Source organism: Triticum urartu, chromosome 2, assembly GCF_003073215.2.
Source record: "Triticum urartu cultivar G1812 chromosome 2, Tu2.1, whole genome shotgun sequence".
NCBI classification, from domain to species: domain Eukaryota; kingdom Viridiplantae; phylum Streptophyta; class Magnoliopsida; order Poales; family Poaceae; genus Triticum; species Triticum urartu.
Genome location: NC_053023.1, coordinates 16390803 through 16409067, shown reverse-complemented (window position 1 = coordinate 16409067; position 18265 = coordinate 16390803). Strand labels below are relative to the sequence as shown.

Sequence of the window (18265 nt, the reverse complement as noted above, 5' to 3'; positions counted from 1 at the left end):
TCGGGGTCGCCTCCACCGTCGGATCTGCTGCAGGAGCCACGTCCGAAGCTCCACATGCGGCCCCACATGGCGGCTAGAGGCAGGGAGGTGGTCGTCGGCGGCGAGAAATGTGGAGAAGGGGGTGGGGGATTGCATGGCTCGGTGGCGGTGGGGGATAGAGTTTCGACCCGCAAACGCGCCGCGAAACCGTAGATATAGCGGTCGTGGCGTGTGGTTTGCGGGCCGCGGCAAATTTTTTTACGAGCCGGGCAAGTACGCGGGCTCTGTTCTGACCGAAAAATTGGGCCGAGCCCGCATACTCGTCGGAATTTTGCGGTTCCGCGTGTTTTGCGGGGTCTGTTAGAGTTGCTATAAGGGTGAGCAACAAATCAATTTTGAAGTTGGCGGTTAAGTCTTTTTCTTGAAGAAAAAACTGCAATTTAGCTGCATGTTTGTTTTTAATTTTGGGTTAGTGGATTTTCTGGCCATTGATGCTTTGTGAAATTTTGTGTCGTCTTTTATCCTCTTGTATTGTATTGTTTCAGCCAATCCACATTTGACACGTACGGTGTTGTTTTCTACTATTCCGCAAGAACTGGATTACTGGACTAGGTAGAGGTTGTTCTCGAGCCGTTTGATGAAAATAACATCCGACGGCCATGAAGGGGGTTGCCGCTCACAAAAAGATCAGCTGACTGAGCCATAGCGTTTCGTTACGGCACCAGTTCAGTGGTGGCGCCACACCCCAAAGACAATGGGAGGCCTTGGCTCTTCTCCAACTTGCTCACCCTCATCTTCCACGGGCGGCCATGGCTCTCAAGCAGCAAGGGCAGCACCACCACAGTCGATGGTAGCCTTCGGGAAGGAGAGACGAGGAGGCAAGCATGAATAGATTGGAAGTTTTCCTCGCAAAAAAAAAAAAGAAACGAGGAGGCAGGCGACGGGGCTGATTGCTTTTTTTAGTTTTGAAAAAGGGGTGTACTTATAAAATTGTAGGGAGTGTTTTGTAAACCTATACAAATCCTCTATCTAACGACGTCGCCGGTGAACCGGTACGCTGCATTGCCAAAAGTGGGACCCACCTATATTCGTCACTAAACGGCCAAGGCCGTTAACTAGTGTTTTTTACAAAAATAAAAGGCGGAAAATTAATGGTTTTTGGCACAAATCTATAGACCTGGTCAAATTTCAAGCGAGACGAATTCTATGTGCACTATGTTTCAAAACTTGGAACAAAATCTATGCACACTATTTTTAGAGTGAATCCCATTTTTTACCCCCAAGATTCACATTTGTGACAGATATTAACTGACTTTAGCGAATAATCTCAATTTATACTAGATTTGGGCAAGTTTGTGACACATTTTACATGGTTCAGCCTTTTCTCCGATTTTAGTGCTGATGATTTGTGCATGCCATGCAGGCGATGTATTTTTTTTCTTTTTAGTTTTTCTGTCTACTGGATCCCAGATGCAGAGAACACTCATGCAAAAGAAAAAGATGCAGAGAACAGTCGCCTCAGCTCAGAGCGTCCTGCGAACCAATCTGTTGTTGGATGGTTAGAGGGACTATAGTATCCCCAGTCCACCAGGGTTCAAGTCCTGGTGCTCGCATTTATTCCTGGAATTATTTTAGGATTTCAGGCGATGCACATTTAGTGGGAGAAGACGTTTTCGTCAACGACGAGGTGCCTATAGTGACTTTGTAAATTTCAAGATGATATGCCGGCTCAGTCTTTCGGGGGTGTTTATAAAAGTAAAGTGTGTGTGCGCATTCATAGAGGTGACTGTATTTTTTTAGAAAAGGAGGATGACCCCCGGTCTCTCCATCTGGGTGATGCATACGGCCACTTTATTAATTATTCTCACAAGACCTTACAAAGAAATACAACAGTAAGACTAAAGCCGCTGTCTAAGCAACAGACTGTCGCTACACCTATCCAGTTGATGAAGGGGCGCAGATAGCCTGGGCCTAATACCAAACAGACATCGCAGCCAAACCTAACATCTAAGACCTGGGGTCCCATCCAGGACGCCTGCCGAGCATGGGTCCAACCGGTCCGGCGTGCACTTAGAGGCCGCCGCCGCCAACTGCCACCGCTCCATTTTCAAAACTGTACTGATGCATCAACCTTGCTCGGTCCAGCTATCGTCGACGCCACCACGGCGCCCAACGGCACTTCCTCCCTGTGCGCAAACGGCTGAGCACGTCGCGGTCGCCACTGATATACCTCAGCACCATGCTGCCAAGTACCACCAGCCGACACAGCTTGAAGTCTTTGGAAGATTTGTCGTGCATAGCACCTGCCGACCAGGCATGACAAAGCGTAGCACCTGTCGGTCAGGCATGACTTGACATCTCTATTGAAACTCCATGCAAGACGAAGCCGTCCACCTCCAGCCTCTCTGAACGGGAGCACCCCAGGAAGACACGACGAAGAGTTGAGCACCACAATCACCACGAGAGCCGGACCAGCCGACCGCCATGGCGAAGCGACACCACTAAAGAGAGAACCGTCGTCATCAGGAACTCCAAGAACGCGCTGCAGCTGTCCCACCTCCCGGCGGACCCAAAGCGGCGCCTTCAAGAAGGTGACGGAGCCGGGCACCGCCGCCGCCCAACCAAAGTTGTGGGTTTTCACCCGGTTATTGGCATCACTTGCTATCGCAACCAACAAGGTGCCCTTGTATTGTCCAGTCAAGAATGTGCCATCAATGATGATGACCGGCCTACAGTGTTCGAAAGCCCTCACGCATTGCTCGAACGCCCACAAAGCACGGCCAAATACTCGGACTTCCCTTCTTCATGAATCGTTGTTTTTCCCATGAGGCTCGACCACATGAACAATGCCCGGGTTTGTGGCGCCATGGCTAACAACAACCTAGGGATTTGGTTGTTTGCTTCCTCCCAAGTACCATACAACATCTTAAATGCGGCTTGCTTCGCCTTCCATGCGTTGACGTACTTCACCTTGTAATGAAAGATGGCTTTCACAAGGTCAATGACATGTTGGACGCTCATTGTTGGAAGTGTGGATATTGAGTTGGAGTGCCTGTAAGCGATGAACTCAGACGTGAGTTGTCTGTGGTCTTGGGACACAATCTTGCCATCCACCCTTTTGCCTCGACACATGTGAGTTTGCACACAACTCACTACGTGCCAAGTGGGACCTCCTTTCCATGGTATTGCATGCACAATCCACGAACATATTTCATCTTCACATGCACATGCAACCGTGTAGCGCACATTGACGTCCGAGTTCACCACCTTGTGTGGACGATAATTCGTAACCGAGTAGTTGTCGAGCCACATCTTCAATTCCAAGAAGGTATAGAACTTAGACCCTTTAGCAATCCTGTTCTTGTCGTCATCCAAATCACGGTGAGATCTTGGCCTAACCCCAAGAGATATACCTTGGCCACCATCTACCACGGCTTCATCCGCGAAACTAACATCCTTGAACAATGTAGTCCGATGATCACGACCGAATACCTTCTCAAAAGTTTTGGCCTCCTTCATCGTGAACCCCTCCTCATCAACTTGTTCATCGGGACCTTCGTCATCTGAATCCGATGCATAGCCACGGGAATAAGGGATGGAATGGTCCATTGTATTTTGCAAATGATATTTGTCGAGATCACCCACATTGTTGTCATGGAGATCAACTTCATTGTCATCATCCGCATACTCATCATTCTCCTCTTGTAAAGCTTCATTTTGGTTGTTTGGAAACGTGCTCAATGTTGGCCTCGCTTATTGGGTCAAAAGAGGTTCAACAATTTCATCTCGCTTCAAGGGTGAGGGGCTACTAGCAACCAAAGGGGAGGGGTTCCGGTTCAAGCCCAAATGCAAATATGAATCAACCTTCTTCGTTGCAAATAACTCAAGAGCCTTGTCTAATGATTCAGCCACCGTCTCCTTGTATGCAACCCAACGTTACTCCAAGTTGACACACATTGTCTTTCAACGGATGTGCATTCCAAAACCAACATTATGCCTTCCCTCCAACTCAACGATATCACTAGGGTCCATCCAATTCAACTCTTTCCTCACTTGTTGCAAGAGCTCCGCATAGCTAGGACTACTATCAAACACCATGTCAAACTCATCTGGGTCTGGTTCAATATTGCCTTTCAAGAAGGCGTCTTTGTCCCCATGATGAACAAACACACATGTTCTTCCTATCCCTATAAGCATTCAAACAACACGACGTAACATTGCTTCCATGAGTTATAATCCAAGGATTAACACGGAATACAAACCCTAAAATACATATGAAACAACAACCCTAACCCTAGCACCAACATAAGAACACCCATAAGAATAACCCTAACATACTAACAAGCCTAATCATAGGAAATTGGCAAACAAACATCTCACATCTCCACGCAAATCTCTAGATCCATACAAAACTAGGGTTTCCCCAAACAAGCAACAAATGAGCAATTTGTTAACATTACTTGGATCAAAACAAGGGGATTGGAGAAGATTACCTTGAGGGAGGGTTTGAGTTTGAAATCCAGGGACAAAATCTTCAAATTTGCAAGATTTGAGAGAGGATTTGAGAGGAGAAGAGAGGGGAAGAGGGGGCAAATCTCGGGTCGGATGCTATGGGGGTAGGGGTGTGTGGGGTGGGGGAGTGGGGGAGGAGGGGCAGCCAACTAGTAACAGCCAGTGCAACGCCTAAGGGCTAGGCGCTGCACATTACATGTGTGGCGCCTAGCTCTGAGGCGCTGCACTGCTGGATGCGGGCCCAGTGGCTGCCACGGTGGACAGAGGTGCAACGCCCCAGAAGTAGGCGCTGCACAGTAGGGTGTGGCGCCTGCGTGTCGGGCGCCACACAAAAAGGTCAGCCGCGTGAAATAGTTTCACGGGCAGTTCATTCTATGATTTGATTTCATCCCGAGGTCAAAATTGTTAAATTTGACTCTGGTGTAGTGCAGATCATTCATTCATTCATTCATTTAGGTCTTTTCAACCCCTTTTAGTTGGGAAAGGCTGCTGTTGTCACGTCCATATCTTCTCTTTTTCCCTTCAACGTTACGCTGGTACCTGGTAGCTGCTTTTCTTGATGGCCAACCAACAACAAGCCTGCTAGGTCGTGCTCTGTTCGTGGTCCAGGATCGAAGTGGTGCCGATCGAGTCACCTAGCTTGCTTGAAAAGGGAGACGCCAAGTTGGGCGTGGCCATGTCCACAGACCACAGCTAGCGCGGCTACTGCTGCGGAGCGCCTCCCCGCCTCCTTGCACTGCACCCGCTACCGTCCCCGAGCCGCCATGGCCGTCGCCGGCGAGCTTCAGAAGGTGCGGATCCAGCAAGACGATACGGTGAGCGACTCCTCTCTCTCCCTCCCTCCCTCCCTCCCTCGAGCCTCGAATGAGGCTCCTCCAGCTACAGAGTTCACTAGTTCTGTAGAAATATATTGCCGGCGAATCCTAACCAGTTGAGCGCGCAATGCGAATCAGTGTCGTTGCTGGTCCATGGGGATGTGAGCCATTGCATGTGCATGGGCTTTTCTCTCTCTTCCTGTGCAAGTTCTGACACATGCATGGCCTAATTCCATCATTTTTCATTTTCTTTTGACAATTTAGATGGTATGTATCTTTAAAACCGAAAATTTGTTTTCGAAGCTTTTTACATATTTGAACTCATGACGCTAAGCTCTTTAGAACAAGTATAGTCTTGGATACATTTGAAACACATTTTTTTAAAACTTTGCTTTAAACAGTGAAGAACTTTAATTTTTTAGTGCAAAGTGCTAAATAAACAGAATAAGGGGCTGAAGAATTTTCTGAATAGTGGGTCGGCACTTTGTTACAAATATGAAAGAACTTTGCTGGAAAATGTATCTTGAACCAAAGAATTTATAGATAGCTTGGCTGAACTTTAATGAAAAGTTTATGAAACTTTTTTGAGCCACACACAATTTAATATTATCTTGGGCCCATAATTTAATTTGAAATATATAGGTATTGGACTTGTTTTGTAGAGCTGAGCTTGAGAAATTCAAATACATAAATGAATTTAAATTTGCACAATTTATTTAAAAGTAATAGTGGCATATTTGTTTATCTTGTAATTTTGTTTGAAGAGGCGACATGCACATGGAGTAGGAATAGCCGCAGCATGCATGTGGGTCGAGAGAATGCAGTGCATGGCTGACAACGTGATGGAGAAGATTGATTGGACAGGACCTTAGATAGAGGGCCAGGATACAGGGTTGCGGGCACAACTAGTTAGGAAAAATCCACTTCCCTTGCCTGCCTCTATTCATTAGTTCGGATTTTTTGATGAGTTAGCTGAGGAGAGTGTTGAAATATATTGCCCGTTTCTCTTCATCAGTTCGTACGTTTAGATGAACTGGCTGAAGTATCCGATGAATTTAATACACTCCATCCAGTGACCTGCTGTGTGCTGTAACACGGGATGCTTTATTTATTTGTTGTTTGCAAAGAAATAAAATTGATGTCATTGCTCAGATTTATACGCTTGTGCTAGTATTATGACTTCATTGTGCCACTCGTAGTGACACAGTCACACAGTCCTGGTGCTTTTGCTCTATGCCTTATTGCAACTTAGATTACTGCTATATATAACAGATCTGATGCTGTACATCTGCAGACCTTCGATGCCTATGTTGTCGGCAAACAGGATGCCCCTGGAGTTGTAGTGTTGCAAGAGTGGTGGGGGGTCAACAACCAGGTCAAGAACCATGCCACCCACATCTCCCAAATCGGCCATGGATACAGAGCGCTTGTTCCAGAGTATGGCGATCTATCCTGTCTTGTGCTTCTTTCTTTGCACCCGACCATTTGTTCAAGATAGACTACTAGCAAACGCGGATGCTTCAAAAAGTGCTATCCGATCCGCTCGGAGTATCATCGCTCGGTCAAATCCCAAATGCTTTGTGCGTTTACACTTTTCTTTTGCAGTTTGTACCGTGGGAAGGTCGCTCTGGATGCTGCCGAGGCTCGGCATCTGATGGAAGGGCTAGACTGGCAGGGCGCAATCAAGGACATTCAAGCCTCCGTGAAATGGCTCAAGGAAAATGGATCACCCAAGGTAGCTTTTACCTTTGCCAACGTTTCAAGATTTCGTATATCTGTTTTTCCTTATCTGAATTGTATTATATATTCTTGGTGGGTGACACGCAGATCATTTATCTTTTGGTAGATTTGGTGTGCTACCTCCCTTGCATGCATCAATGAAAATCTGTTATGTAAGTAGTCATTTTGTAAGCCCTTGTTGCGCGATTCTGATGGTTAGCCAAATTTGCAAGCTATGCCCATTAGTGATATATCTAAGATCTTGTTATGAAATAGTCGATTTAGGTTCATGGAGGTAACGCAACCCTAACACATAATGTCATGTTTATGTTCCGGTGAAATACAGCGTGTAAGTTATGGTTGACATTTTTTTTCTATTGTTCTTAGGTTGGTGTTACTGGTTATTGCATGGGAGGTGCCCTGGCAATCGCGAGTGGAGTTTTGGTACCGGAGGTTGATGCTGTTGTTGCTTTTTACGGGACGCCATCGTCGGAGCTTGCTGATCCTTCCAGGGCTCTTGCTCCAATCCAGGCTCATTTTGGGGAGCTCGACGCTTATGTCGGGTTTGCTGATGTGACCGTAAGACCTTCTTTGACCTTAGTTATTGGTATTATTTAATAGAACAATATCGAGGCTTGTTTGTTTTCATAGGGAGTTAGAAACTAGAAAATAGCTTGCTAATTCATCAGATAATAAAAAACAAAAACAGATGGCATTGCTACTGTGATGTTTCAGGCGGCCAAGTCGTTGGAGGAGAAGCTCAAGTCTTGTGGGGTAGCACATGAAGTGCACATATACCCTGGATGCTCTCATGCCTTCATGAACACATCACCTGAGGCTCTCAAGAATCAGGGAGCCATTGACCTGGCATGGTCCCGCTTTGCTACATGGATGGGTCGTTTCCTGTGATCTGTATCAGAGCCATCACCACACTGTCTGAACCTGAGGTGTACATGGACTCAGAGTCACGATGAGTAATGAGAATAAGATGTTCAGTACGTGCGTACAACATGCAGTCGTTGTCCAATCCAGACAAGTTTTGCTCGTGTTATGTTATGTGAACTCGTCATGGTTATGTTTTGTGAATGGTGAGCTAGTTTGGTCTGCATTTCTCCATTTTATTTTTGTCATTGCAGGCTGCGTTGGTTTGTTGGTTGGAGCTGTACAGTGATGCGGCACATCGAATTGTCGAGAGTTTCTTGGTTTTCAGTCTTTTGGGGGAATGCATTTTTATCATGAATGCTCGCTCTTTTCCAAAAATATATTAATTTTTTGTCGTGTTTTCAGATCTTCAAGAGTCTCGCGGCTTTCACTCTTCTTTGCAAAGCATTTTGGATCGTGAATACTTGAAAATATATAGCAAAAAGAAAAAATGTAACACAAATAATTCCAGAAACGGTATTGATGATGTTGATTTCCCCCTATGAACCTAGTGAAAGTTTAAACCATACAACTTCTGTGTGCACTATGTTTTTAAACTTGAAACAATTCTATGTACACTATTTTTAGAGTGAATTCCATTTTTTACCCCCAAGGTTCCCGTTAGTGACAGGTGTTACCTGACTTACGAAAATTCTAAGGCCAACTCCACCGTGCGACCCCATCCTGTCCGACCCCGTCCGTTTGGGTAAAACGGACAAACGAGACGACCCATCGCGCGACCCCATCTTATTTTTCTGTCCGTTTTCTGTCCGTTCGACCCCATTCGCGACCCAAACTTGAGCTGGCTTTGGGGTAAAAGCGGACACGAAACTGACGTCTCTGTGGCGTCCTCGTCCGCTGCATGTCCCCCGGCCCCATGTGTCATCTCCACCTCTCTCTCTCCTCCATTTCTCTCTCCGCCTGTGGACAAGCACCGACAGCTCCCGTTGTGGGCGAGCGTGGCGAGGCGCGGCCGGCGGCGAGGCGTGTGCGAGCGGGGCGAGGCGCGGCGGGGGCGGGGCAAGGTGAGGCGCGCGCAGGGCGAGTCGAGCGGCGGCAAGGCGAGCGCGAGCGAGGCGGGGCGAGCCGAGCGCGGGCCGAGCGGCGGCGCGGTGGGCACGCGCGGCGCGAGGCAGGCAGGGTCGGGGCGAGGTGAGGCGCTGGCGGTACGGGGGCGGCAGGGCGCGGGGCGGCGGGGCGCGGGCGCGTGCGCTGGGCGGCGGGGCGCTCGCGCGGCGCGCGGGGCTGCGAGGCGCGGGGCGGCAAGGCGCCGGCGCGGGCGCGGCAGGGGGGCGGCTAGGGTGCGGGGCTGCCGGCGCGGACGCGGCCAGGCGAGGGGCAGGGGTGCGGGGCACGGCAGGGGGGCGGGTAGGGCGCGGGGCTGCCGGCGCGGGCGCGAACAGGCGAGGGCGCGCGCACGGCAGGGGGGCGGCTAGGGCGCGGGGCTGCCGACGCGAGCGCGGCCAGGCGAGGGCGGGGGCGCTCGCGGGCGGCAGGGCGGGGCGCGCGCGGCCAGACGAGGGCAGGGGCTGGGCGCGAGCGCGGCCAGACGGCCGCGGGGGCGCGCGCTGCTGCGAGGGTGCGGGGCGGCAGGCAAGCAGGCGGGGAGCGAGCGCGGCGCACATGCGGCGTGGCGAGGCGGCGGCGCGCGTCGGCGGGCGGGCGCGACAAGGCGGGGACGAGCGAGCAGGCGGACGATTTGGGGTAGTCAGCCGCGTTGGGCGCGTCCAACCCCACACGAACATGGATGTCCGTTTTGCTACCCACGGGCACCCCAAACAGACAAAATCCGAATAAAGCGGATGTTCGCTTTGCTACCCATGGACACCCCAAACAGATAAAATCCGAACAAAGCGGACGTCCGTTTAAGGTCGCGCGGTGGAGTTGGCTTAAACTTATGCTGTTCAGTTTTTTTTCTCCAATTTTACTGCGGATTTGTGCATGCCATGTAGGCGGTTTATTTTGCTCTTTTCAGTTTTTCTATATCTACTGGATCCTAGATGCGTCCAAAATTCTTTTTGTTTTCACCGGATCGGCCCCGGCGAACCGAATCCCGAGGCTCCTCCTCGTGGGCCGGCGGTCGACGACGAGATCTTTCCCGGTTCCCGGAGGAGCAAAAGCGGCGGCCGGTTTCCTCCGCTGCCCTGCCTGCACAGCTGCACTGCCGAGCACGCGCTCGATCTCTCCGCGTTGTCCCGCACGTCGGCAGGTCGGCACGGCGCCTGTCTACACCCGACAGCTGAAGGTGCACGGCGAGGCGCCATGAATCGTCGGCCCTGTGTGTCATCCAGCTTGATTTGCTCGTGTGCAAGCCGGAAATGCATGCGTCCGCGGAAGGAACAGCGACTTGTGACGAAGTACGTGATTGATTGGTGTGTATGCATCAACAGAGAAGACAAGGAAAATATATATGCCACAAATGTGAAATGTCTGTCTCCGCGCGCTGATGGCTGCCTGCTGCAGTCTTATTATCGAGATGGAATGTTCTTTCAGCGAAAGACGTTCCCCTCGACAGCGAGGTGTTTTCCGTCGATCTGACGTATGCATTGTGCGTGCCACTTAGAAAAAATCTTTAGAAAAAGGACGGTGCATATGCAACAATTACCTAACATGTCAGAAATGGCGGCTGAATCGATAAGTTGCATTTTTATTTATAATAGAAATATAAATCGCCAAAGGCCATATGGTAGTGTGGTGTGCCCGTGTGTGGACAGAGTAACACACGTCGGCGTCGCCGTTTCACAGCCTCCATTCTCTCTCTTTTTTTCTTGAGGCAGGCGTGTGAAAGCGGCGGGGAATGTGTGTGCAGTTTGGTTCCATCGCGAAACCAATAATTCATGTGCCGAACAAAACAAATTCCCAGGCCATATCGGCGTACAACAAAAACATCAGCATCCATTTCTCTGGTCAGGAGCACTATAAAATAGGGGGGTAAGTGCGCTTTGGCCCATTTTAATTAACATCTTCTTCTTCTTCTTCTTCTTCTTTTTCTTGCTTGGTTGATTCATTCGTCCATTCCTAGGTTGGGTGTGTCATCAGATCAGATCAAAATAATAAGAAGTTGTAGACTGAATCAAACTACACCATGGATTCCGGAGAGACAGAAAGAAGGTGCAACCACGAAGAACTCAGAACAAGGTTCTCTTTCTTGTGCACAAGAAAGAAAAAGGCAGGGGAACAAGCATGGATCTAGGATCTTTCTGCATTTATACGTATCATGGACCAGCAGCGGCCAAACTTCAGAGCAGCAGCAGTAAATCTCAGCTAATTACGTTCCTATTTATTACAAAGGATTGAGCAATGATGGAACCAGAGCAGAGCAGGGTGAGAGGGAGAGGAAACGGGACCTTTTTGTTTACTTGGGCATCATCGATCCACGGCGATCGACGGTGAAACCTCGACAATCCGCGCGACCACCCCATGAACGGCCGGAGAGACTCATCTGGCTGGCTAGCAGCGGTAGACGACGTAGTTGTTGCGGCGGGGCTTGGGCATGTGGCAGAGCATGACCAGCACCAGGGCGATCAGCATGGCCAGCAGGAACCCCTTGGGGTCCAGCCCCACGCCGCCCCCGTCGCCGCCGCCGTCGTCGTCCTTGCCGCCGCAGCCGATGCAGCAGCAAGATCCCGACCCCATGGCGACGAACCCCTCTGCCACGGAGAGTGGCAGATAGAGATGCTCTCTCTGAATCTTATTGAGATGTGTGTTTCTGCTCTGTTGCTTCGACTGTGGAGAAAGGGGAGAGAGGGGTGGAGGCAGATCACTTGTTTACTAGTACTAGGCAGCAGCACTGACACCCAGGCGCACGGGTCCAACACGGCTATCTAGCTTTTTTTTTTTGAGCAACACACGGCTATCTAGCTGGGCGGGCGGCTAGGCCGGCCCAACACCCAGGACGGCAGTCGGCAGGCGTATGGCCACCGGGGCCCACACGTCAGATGATGGCTAACAGCAAAAAAAAAACAACTATAAGTTTCGCTACACTCCAGTTGCAACTTGCGAGAGTTGAAAAATAAAGGAGGAAGATTGCCACTACATTCCTGTTGCGATTTGCAGAGGTTCATGCGTAAACACTTTCATCCCTGGGGCCCACATGTCAGGTGCTAGATGTAGAAGGAAAAAAAACAGAGTTTCACTACACTCCATGCTGCAACTTGCAGGTGTTGGAAAGAAAAAAGGAAGGTTGCCACCATATTATCATTCCTGTGGCAATTTCGCAAGTGCTCATGTATAAATAATTTCCTATTTTTTCAAGTTTTTTTTATTGTGTTGTTGGTGGGGTGTCACTGTCTGGAGGCATTGGAATTCCACTTCAGACGTGGCTTCGGACAAAACTTCAGTTCAGAGTGGTGCCACCAGTTTGACGGAAAGCAACTGGTATCAACCAAATGATTTCAATGAAGACCTATAAAAGCACCTCAAACCAAAGTTCAGGCCATGCTGTACCAGGAAACCAAAATCGGTAAAAACGTTCAGAACAAACGTGCTTGGAAACGTGGGAAAAAATACAAGCATCGGACCGAAAGGAAACGGGCAGACAGACGAACGCGACAAGTGTATCAGAAATCCAACAGAGGATGACCACCTAGCAGAACAAATATACACCGCTACAACACTATTATGCAGTGTTTGCAAAGTTTCTAAAACTGCTGTGCTGGGGCAACAAAACCCGGTGGTACGACGACACATCCCTACGATCACCTTGATGCTGCTATTCACTCAGCGTAACAAGAATTTGTTCAACATGTGCGACCGGGTATTAACTGTCGACGCCGAGGAACTCTGTGAAGCTTGGGTATTGGGGCTCCCACCCGATATCGGCCCGGGTTTTGGAATTCTCCATCCTTTTCCCCGACGGACCGTTGGTACCTGTAGAGAAGGTGGATTCAAGATTATTACTACAAGAAATGGTGACATATGCGCACCGAAACACTTCACACGCTGGAGCGGGAACGAAACTAACCAGTGAAACCTTGGAATTCCGTGTCGAACTTCCCACTTTTGTTAACAGCGTCCATTATTTCCTGCCTGCAAAGTTCAAATTTATGCATTTTAATTGAAAGAATGAGTTGCCCATTCAGCTACCAGTAGAGCCATGACACACCGACAGAATCGAGCTAGATGAATACCAGTTGATGTAAAACAAGCAGCTTAGCACTAACCTGGAAAGAGGCTTATTGTCACAGCCCAAAAATATACGACCCCGAGGTCTCTTTTTCATTATGGCAATTGCAAGAGACGCCGCATCCTGAGAATATATAAGATAACATTACAACTCACATGATGCTGATTGATGTGACATATTTTGCTTAATAAATCAATAAAGTTGTTTCTGTTTGTTTGATCTGACGTACTTTGCTTGATAAATCAATAAAGTAGGATCGTTTGCTATGATAAGATTGAAAAAGAATATAAAAGGATGAATCTGGGGTAAATTTCTATGATTTAACCTCATAATGGATCTGATTGATAATATGGTCTGGTCGCGAGTCCAGTGTTCCCTTCCTCAACCAGAAATAGTGAGCACCTCTATCTATTTTGTGTGTTTAAGTCAAGGAAATACTGTATGAGTTATATTCATCTTATATTGTACTACCTCTGCAAAAACATCTTATATTTTGGTATGGAGGGAGTATAAAAGCTCTGTGTTCATGCTTGCAATTTTAAATAACCAATATTTATAGGTGGAGGATATATATAGTCCTGCTAGCCTGAGAACACAGCCTTCTGCCTCCAGAACAACATTTTCTGCTCTAAGAAGAACATCAGTACGAGGACCCCTGCCAACTGGAATAGATGGACAATCCTGCACAATGAAGAGAAAAAACATGGTGAAAATAATTAAAATAAAATTAAGAAAATATTAGGAGCTAGTTGTGTGTTTCTAGGTAAGAAATTCTTCATCTGCAAAAATAAACTAAGAAATGCTTGTACTCCCAAACTATAACAAATCTGAAGTTGCATACTATATTAGACGTGTAAATTTCTCTTTTCATTTAGCGGAGCTTTTATCACCCAAAAGAGCAACAACTGGTAGACACCTATGATCTATGCAGAATATGCAGTCTAGCAGTAATACCTCATTGCACAATCTGTTGTCGCTACAGTCATAAAGAGCAGTACTTGACGTAAACAGGAAAGAACCTTCTCCACTCCAATTTGAGGCAGCCACTCTGCATGCATTTTCTGAAATGAGGATACATCACATGCCCATGATATGCAATCTGTTTAGCATAAGATAGATGCACACTGCAAAGTATCACAGCGAAACTAGTCTAGTTACTTTCTACCAGTTCATTGAGATGCAGAACTTTGCATTTTCCCTACAAAGCTAGTGTAATTCATTAACAATGGAAAAAAATCCTACTAACCAAAGTGATGATGCACAGGGGTGTGTTGACATCAGAAAGAGGTTGGTGGCACCCATCTGCATATATTACTCGTAATAACAGATCCTTATTGCATAGAAGAACAGTTTCTGGTATAAATCATAAAATCTTAAGGGCCTGGTGGAGTTAGTTGTTCCAATCAGAGTGCACATCCAAAATGCAATAGTTAACTAAAATAAAAAATTTGGCAGTATGAAGTCCCATAGCAATATGTACATATGTAGATGTATTAGAATCAAGATAAAATCACTTAATTTATTTACAAATAACCAAAAGACCAGAAAGTCCTGGCTCAACCATGTTACACCACACATTTCCCTCTGCTACTCCGTACAGCACTATGATACTGACATTGCCAGTATTAAATCTGACACATCCATTACTACAGATTAAATTACACTGCTACAGTGACCATCTCCATAATATCTGACCAGCCATTGTCTCGGATTGTCTACCAGCTTGATTCAATTTTAACGCCACCATCGTGGACCATACATACATACATCAACATGAAGGTCATTATGTCAATGTGTTCATCTTAACCAATGTTCACTATATGGTTCATCGTTCATGTGCCCTAAGGTTCATATCAGCAATTAAACTTCCATACTTCAAAGAATTCAGTTTCACGCGGATGTGAGATCTCAACCCAAACAGCGCAGACGTCAGGCAATGACCACAAACTGGAGATTGGTACCAAATCTACTGCATGGAGCCATAACTACAATCACACTTGCTTACCTCAAATCACCGGGGTAATCATCAGAACGAGATGGAGGAGCGCAGAAGATAACATATGGAGCCTTTTGAGAGATAGTGGATCCCTTCAAGGAGGGAATGATGCCAATATCGGTTAGCTCGCTGTGATGGTCTGTGCTTGCGGTCTGGCCATAAACTTTGCATCCTGGATGTTCCTACAGAAGATGAGGTTGAGTGCTTGATTAGCCGAGACATGATTATGTTAAACAGGTTGATGTCAGAAAGAGGTTCTTTAGCCACGGGTATTCATACCTTTAGCCACTTCTTGGCTACCAGTCGCCCAAGCACACCTGGGCCGACGATGAGTAAATCGTTCTGGGTAACAATGTTGGCACCGGGCATCGCGACCCCTGTATCTTGGGATACCCCTAGCAGCAACAAAGAAGAGATGTAAGAGGTAACTTAATTGCACACATCGCTGTGGAAAGAACTCGACATCTGGAGATAAAGAGGACGACTGTGGAAAGAACTCAGGCATTTGGAGATAAAGAGGACGACACTGGACCCTCCATCGGTGATATATGTAACCTTCAGCACATAGTAGCTAGATAACTTAATTTACTTCACCAGGTACTGAAATATGTTCATTGTCCCTTGATAACCCATTCCACCATGACCAGAGGCCAGAAATTGCTTGCCGCATACAGGTCGGGTGAAGTAACTACTACCTAATGTCGGCGCTTGCGAGACCTCGGAGCCGAGCATAGTGATAGTTATAACACTTGTAATTTGGAACTGACAGGGAATGGATTTCAGAGCTGGACACAGCAGCTCAACAGTGTAGCTGGGGCGGGGTTGGAAACGGTTTGCTCTCCAATGGCACGGGACGGGCAGGTGAGTTAACGGAAGGCGGGCAGCGTTTTAAGGAACGGAAGGGGAAGAAGACAAGGGTCGGTGAGAGAGTTACCGAGGGAGGCAGCGGCGATGGGCGCGCGGCGGGCGAGCGAGAGGACCCGAGCTGGACGGCCGGCGGTCGGGGTGAGGGGCCTCGCGGAGGAGGGGCGGGAGGCGGTGGTGGATGCGGGGAGACGGAGGGCTGGGGTCCGGGCGGGAACCACGGCGGCGGCGGCGACGGCGACATCCATATTGTCGTCGGCCGTCGTGGAGAGCTGGGATGGGGATGGAAATTGGACCGGTTGACGAGGATAATGGTGGCTACTTTGGGCTGGGCCGGGCCGGGTTGCCTGGATGTTGCCATGCCAAAAACGGAACCAGGGCCCAGGAGGATGCCATAGATTTAGAGACAGACAATTGAAACCCATTTGTCTAAAAAAAAAGAGACAATTCGACCAGGTCAGTTGAACTGACTGCCTCAAAAAAAAGTTGAACCGACTGCCTATACATGTACTGTACAATTTTCTCCAAATAAATAATAATATACACTTACAAAAGGACCAGGTTGCCTTGTATTGTACCTCGGAAAGTGTTCCCATGCGTTTACACCAAGGTTTTGGTTACTGAATGGGGCATTTTTACCGGGGGGGCCGGTAAACGTGGTTACCATGAAATTTCAAGAAAATTTTGAACAAATTTCTAACAAAATTTATAATTAAATTTTGAATTCAAATTCTTTCAAAATAGATATAGATAGCACTTCATTTTATATTTATCATAAAGAGCTACTAGCTCAGTGAAACGTTGTCTACGCGCATGCTGTGAGGTGCTGCCACACTTTACTATACATGAACGTTTGAATTCAAAAAATTCAAAAATTCAATTTATTTTGCTGGAAATGCCCATTTACCCAGGGGGACTGAAATATGCAATAACCATCGTAAATCTCGAAATTTCGAGCGGTAACCAAAACCCTGGTTTACGCACATGTTAGGGACTGGTTGAATCGATCAATACAAGTATACAAGCACAAAAACTAAGCTAGATGCTTGACAGCATTTCAGTACAAGGAAACAAACAGCTGAATACTGCTAACCCAACTACCCTGCTCCGTTTCCATCATCTCGGCCGTGCTCGAAGGGATTTGCGTGGCTCGAGATGAAGCAACCATCAATCAATCTATCTCTGTCGTGCCGCGTAACATGCTTCCTGTAACGATGGGGCCAACCGCCATAGCTAGCATGAAGGACCGAGCGACGGGACCCGCAGGCAGCGACCGCAAGGATCAAGGACAGGCTGGAGTTGACCAAGTCAAGGATGACTTGGGCGAGGAGTAGACGAGTGGGTTGGTGTGGGTATTTAGGCCAGGACCCGGCCAGTTGTAAGGCATGTTGGATGACTAACTGAATCGCATCCGGAGAGAAGCTGTTCTTCCTCCCGGCCTCCTATCCCCTTTCTCCCCTACTACCAACTCCCTTTCCCTCCTTTCCCCTACAGTTGAGAAATAGATCGGACTCGTTACATCTGGTATCAGAGGTCAAGACGCTCTGGAGACCGCGTACCCGAAACCCCGCTACCTCACCAAACAATCGAAGCAAGCGACGCTGATGGAGGAGCAGATCGCTGCTCTCGCCAAGGCGGTCAACGACGGGAGGACGGCCAACGACGCCCGCCTCGAGGCGATCCAAACCTCCCTCGAGCTCTGGCGACCGGCGGTGACCCACATCCAGCAGCAAATCGACAAGCTGCGGACGCAAGTGGGGTGGATCGCCCTGCATCCGGCTCTGGCGGCGCCTCCGGATCCGATCCCGGAGGAGGACGGGGTGGTACGCCCGGCGGCCACAACAGAAGGAGAGGCCGGCACGCGCAACCACGGGCCCGACGGCCATGGCGAGATCGACGACACCGGAGGGCGGGCATACGGAGTGGTCACCACTCAGTTGCCGCCTCCGGTCAAGGGTACGTCCTTGGCTGGATCTCGTGTTCTTGCAATTCACTCTGAGAGTCCGATAGGAGTTTCGGATCTGCACACAGTTCACACAAATCCTCCTAGTTGGTCCCTGCCCAGGCTGGATTTTCCAGTTTTTGATGGGGAAAACCCACAATTCTGGCGCACACGTTGTGAGAAGTACTTTGATGTCTACGGGGTGCAATCTGATATGTGGGTTAGAGTCGCTACTCTGCATTTTACGGGTGCCGAGGCTCGCTGGTTGCAGATGCGTGAGGCTCGTGGCACACCGATGTCCTGGGAGGGATTGTGCACAGACCTATGTGACAAGTTTGGGCGCGAGCAGTACTAGACATATTTGCGCCAATTTCTCACACTCAAACAGAATG

The 18265-nt window shown here is 48.4% G+C and overlaps 2 protein-coding genes across 2 annotated transcripts; one reads left to right on the top strand and one right to left on the bottom strand.

The window, feature by feature from the left end:
* The first annotated feature begins 66 nt into the window (after positions 1-66).
* On the top strand, positions 67-8129 carry LOC125534763 (putative carboxymethylenebutenolidase). The gene is made up of 10 exons (XM_048697878.1): positions 67-188; positions 705-829; positions 1450-1537; positions 2125-2293; positions 4968-5027; positions 5070-5306; positions 6601-6743; positions 6912-7041; positions 7413-7604; positions 7761-8129. The coding sequence occupies exons 1-10, from the start codon at positions 67-69 to the stop codon at positions 7932-7934; spliced, it is 1440 nt and encodes a 479-aa protein (XP_048553835.1). The 3' UTR covers positions 7935-8129.
* Positions 8130-11053: 2924 nt separating this feature from the next.
* LOC125535179 lies at positions 11054-16233 on the bottom strand. Its single transcript, XM_048698224.1, has 9 exons — positions 16002-16233; positions 15347-15462; positions 15077-15249; positions 14026-14119; positions 13642-13752; positions 13397-13486; positions 13109-13194; positions 12910-12974; positions 11054-12815 (listed from the first exon to the last, which is right to left on the bottom strand). The coding sequence occupies exons 1-9, from the start codon at positions 16177-16179 to the stop codon at positions 12706-12708; spliced, it is 1023 nt and encodes a 340-aa protein (XP_048554181.1). The 5' UTR covers positions 16180-16233; the 3' UTR covers positions 11054-12705.
* Between the last annotated feature and the right edge of the window lie 2032 nt (positions 16234-18265).

Excerpts from the sequence above, each read along its gene's own strand:
- LOC125534763 (XM_048697878.1), top strand. The coding sequence starts at position 67 with ATGGCGGCTAGAGGCAGGGAGGTGGTCGTCGGCGGCGAGAAATGTGGA. Across the intron at positions 5,307-6,600 it reads GGATCCAGCAAGACGATACG|ACCTTCGATGCCTATGTTGT; the intron begins GTGAGCGACTCC and ends GTACATCTGCAG. Across the intron at positions 7,042-7,412 it reads AGGAAAATGGATCACCCAAG|GTTGGTGTTACTGGTTATTG; the intron begins GTAGCTTTTACC and ends TATTGTTCTTAG.
- LOC125535179 (XM_048698224.1), bottom strand. The coding sequence starts at position 16,179 with ATGGATGTCGCCGTCGCCGCCGCCGCCGTGGTTCCCGCCCGGACCCCA. Across the intron at positions 14,120-15,076 it reads GATTACCCCGGTGATTTGAG|AGTGGCTGCCTCAAATTGGA; the intron begins GTAAGCAAGTGT and ends AAATGCATGCAG. Across the intron at positions 13,753-14,025 it reads ACAACAGATTGTGCAATGAG|GATTGTCCATCTATTCCAGT; the intron begins GTATTACTGCTA and ends TTCATTGTGCAG.